The sequence below is a fragment of the Raphanus sativus genome, chromosome 3 (assembly GCF_000801105.2).
Source record: "Raphanus sativus cultivar WK10039 chromosome 3, ASM80110v3, whole genome shotgun sequence".
In the NCBI taxonomy this organism is placed as follows: Eukaryota; Viridiplantae; Streptophyta; class Magnoliopsida; order Brassicales; family Brassicaceae; genus Raphanus; species Raphanus sativus.
Genome location: NC_079513.1, coordinates 25397968 through 25401139, shown reverse-complemented (window position 1 = coordinate 25401139; position 3172 = coordinate 25397968). Strand labels below are relative to the sequence as shown.

General features: G+C 34.8%; 1 protein-coding gene across 1 annotated transcript in view; it reads left to right on the top strand.

Annotated features, from left to right (window-relative positions):
- Positions 1-1354, top strand: part of LOC108844406 (tyrosyl-DNA phosphodiesterase 1) — a 3391-nt gene extending 2037 nt beyond the window's left edge. The window contains exons 9-15 of the mRNA XM_018617663.2: positions 6-155; positions 234-337; positions 416-469; positions 566-656; positions 751-828; positions 908-1046; positions 1123-1354. Coding sequence (XP_018473165.2) covers positions 6-155; positions 234-337; positions 416-469; positions 566-656; positions 751-828; positions 908-1046; positions 1123-1190 — 684 coding nt within the window. The 3' untranslated portion in view covers positions 1191-1354. The remainder of the gene's footprint in view (positions 1-5; positions 156-233; positions 338-415; positions 470-565; positions 657-750; positions 829-907; positions 1047-1122) is intronic.
- The last annotated feature ends 1818 nt before the right edge of the window (positions 1355-3172 follow it).

The following is a 3172-nucleotide window of genomic DNA, read 5'->3' as shown; positions in this document are numbered from 1 at the left end:
TACAGTTTTCTTCACTCGGTTCTTTAGACGAGAAGTGGTTAGCTGAGTTTGGAGCTTCTTTGTCTTCTGGTATAACAGAGGATAGAACTCCTCTCGGTCCTGGGGATCCATTGATAATATGGCCTACAGTAGAAGACGTCAGGTGTTCTTTAGAGGTAAATCTTAAACGAATTTGCTTTATTGTATATATGTTATGGTTTGTTTCTTTCTAAACTGTGATTTTTTTTTTAAAGGGTTATGCTGCTGGCAATGCAATTCCAAGCCCATTGAAGAACGTTGAGAAACCATTCTTGAAAAAGTATTGGGCAAAATGGAAAGCGGATCATAGTGCTCGCGGGTAACTTCACCAAACCTTTGACAAGCCTTATCTTATGATTATTACTAAGTTTTGATCCTTTTTGTGAATGTTTTTCAGTCGTGCAATGCCGCATATAAAGACGTTCACACGTTACAGCGACCAGAAGCTTGCGTAAAGTTCATAAAGTCTTTGAATCTTTTTTTTAGTTAAATAGAAAAGTGTGTGTGCATGTAGTAGTGATCAGTGTTCTTGTTTTGCTTTCCGTAGATGGTTTTTGCTAACCTCATCGAATCTTAGCAAAGCGGCTTGGGGAGCACTTCAGAAAAACAATTCCCAGTTGATGATCCGTTCCTATGAGGTAAAGTCCTGATGTTTTTTTCACGTAATAAAGTCGGTGATCTTAAACAAAACCACTAACCAAAATGACATTGACTGCTGTATGACATTGTTAGTTGGGAGTCTTGTTCTTACCTTCTCCAGTAAAAACACAAGGTTGTAACTTTTCATGCACCGACAACAACTCTGTGAAGGTAAAAATGATGTAGAATTTTCTAAACCCTTGACCAGGATCCACACGATCACTTTCCTCAATCTGTGTTATATTGACAGGCAAAACAAGATACGAAAGATGAGGTGGAGAAGAGGAGTAAACTAGTGACAATGACATGGCAAGGAGACAGAGATTCGCCTGAGATAATCTCACTCCCAGTTCCTTATCAACTACCTCCTAAGCCATACTCATCTGAAGGTTTTCTCGCTTCCATTCTCCAACATAGGTCATTTGTTTCTTCATGTTTTTATTGGAACTGTGGTTTTTTTTTCAGATGTTCCATGGTCATGGGACCGAGGGTACTCGAAGAAGGATGTGTATGGGCAAGTCTGGCCAAGATAGTTGGCTTTAGCTATGTTATGACTTGAAACTGAGAGAGTGGGTTTGTAGGTTTTGCTCCCTTGATGTTTTAGAATTAAGCATGCATATTAATAAAAGATATTTAACTTTGTACCTTTTAAGAAAACAAAAGATTATTAATATATCTATCTACTTATCTAACATAATTAACATAAGTGAGAAATTGGAGATATAATTATTTCATTTTATTGGGACAGAAGTGTGCTAGTTGGCTAGAAGAAAGAGAAACCTACGATTTAAATTCTTGACATAAAATTGCAATGCGAAATAAAAATAGAAAGATGAATTTTTGGTGGTACATATTCGATGGACATTTAGAATACAAACAGACAGAGACAAGGATTCACAATCAATGTCTACATTTCCAAGAACACCCGTCCCTCTACTTTGATGATATTTGCCTTATATCTTACTGTTATCTATCAAAAACACATTTGACAAAAATATTGGTAATTTGGTATAAATAAAATACATAAGTCAACTACTATTTGACGTTGTAATAGTCCTCGAATCTTAATACATGGTTACCGTAAATTATTTATTGATTAAGAACATGATCTCTCTTCTATGTTCTAACCATTTTAAAACTTGCCATGTCAGTATTCAAAAGTTTGGATCGAATAATTTGTTCAGTGCCTTGACTTAGGATATAATTGTTGCAGAAGTTTGAATAACTTGATGCAGTGCCTTGAGCATTAGGATATTAGTAGTGTCGACTATGTGAACAGCACAAAGCGAAGTTTGTCTCCAATGAATCATACTACTCTACTAGTGAACAGTAATGCCCTGATTATGGGAATTGCTTTTTTCTTGTTTTTCAAATAATTTTGAAACAAAGGAATCAAACAAAGAATCAACTACGGAAGTTGTGGATAGTAAGGCGAGACTCGTGACTCGTTAGACCATCCACTCTCCTTTTGATCTATTGAGATGTTGAACTCTACAGTAAAAAAAATAACATTTTTCTAAAAATGTTATGTTTTTGGAAATATATAACCAACGACATCCGTATATATATTGAATTTGTAGCACTACAAACTTCAACAAAAGAGTCAAAAGTGTTTGTTGTAAAAAAAAAAGAGAGTCAAAAGTGCTAAAGACAGAGATTTTTGATGTTTTATCTCGCTACCAGAAGAAGAAAAGGTAAAAGATATAAACAAAAGGTGTCATGTGGTAGGAGGGGCGTGAAGGAGGGGGATGCTCCCTGATTAGAGGGGAGAAAGAGTGTCATGTCATCACATGGGAAGTTAAAACTTGTTTATATTTACAACAAAATTAACTTCAAAAATCAAAAGTATTTGAAACATAAATAGTCCCACCTTTGTGTGCTCATCAATAAACATTTTTCTTTAATGTCCAATGCATCACACCATCTCCTTGTTTTCTAGTTATATAGCATGCATCTACTCATCATCAATCATCATCATCATCTTTCATTCATATCGTTTGCATATCATCACCATGCGTTTAGAGCATGATTATTGCAAAGTTTTTTAGTAAAAGTCCTTAATACACATATATGTATATGTATATATTATATATGCGTATGTAATTATTTGCTAAGGACTTTACGGAAACCGAAACTGAAAGTTCCTTAATTAAGAAACTTTTGGTTTCGGTTTCCGTAAAGTCCTTAGCAAACAATTACATACGCATATATAATATATACATATACATATATATACATATATGTATATTAAGGACTTTTGTTAAGAAACTTTGCAATAATCATGCTCTTAGATATCTAGCAAAATCACATCTTAGAAAACTTTCGAAGTAGACGGGTTAACTGTGTGGCACACACGTGATAGAGTTTTGGACTAAGAATAGCCCCTCCCTACTCCCTAGTGGTTAGGCTATAGATGTTGTACGGTCATCTCAAATGACCTAAGTGAAATTGTTTTTATTTACCCATATCTGTAACTGATACACAAAATCTTTTTGGTTTTACGCATCATCGATCG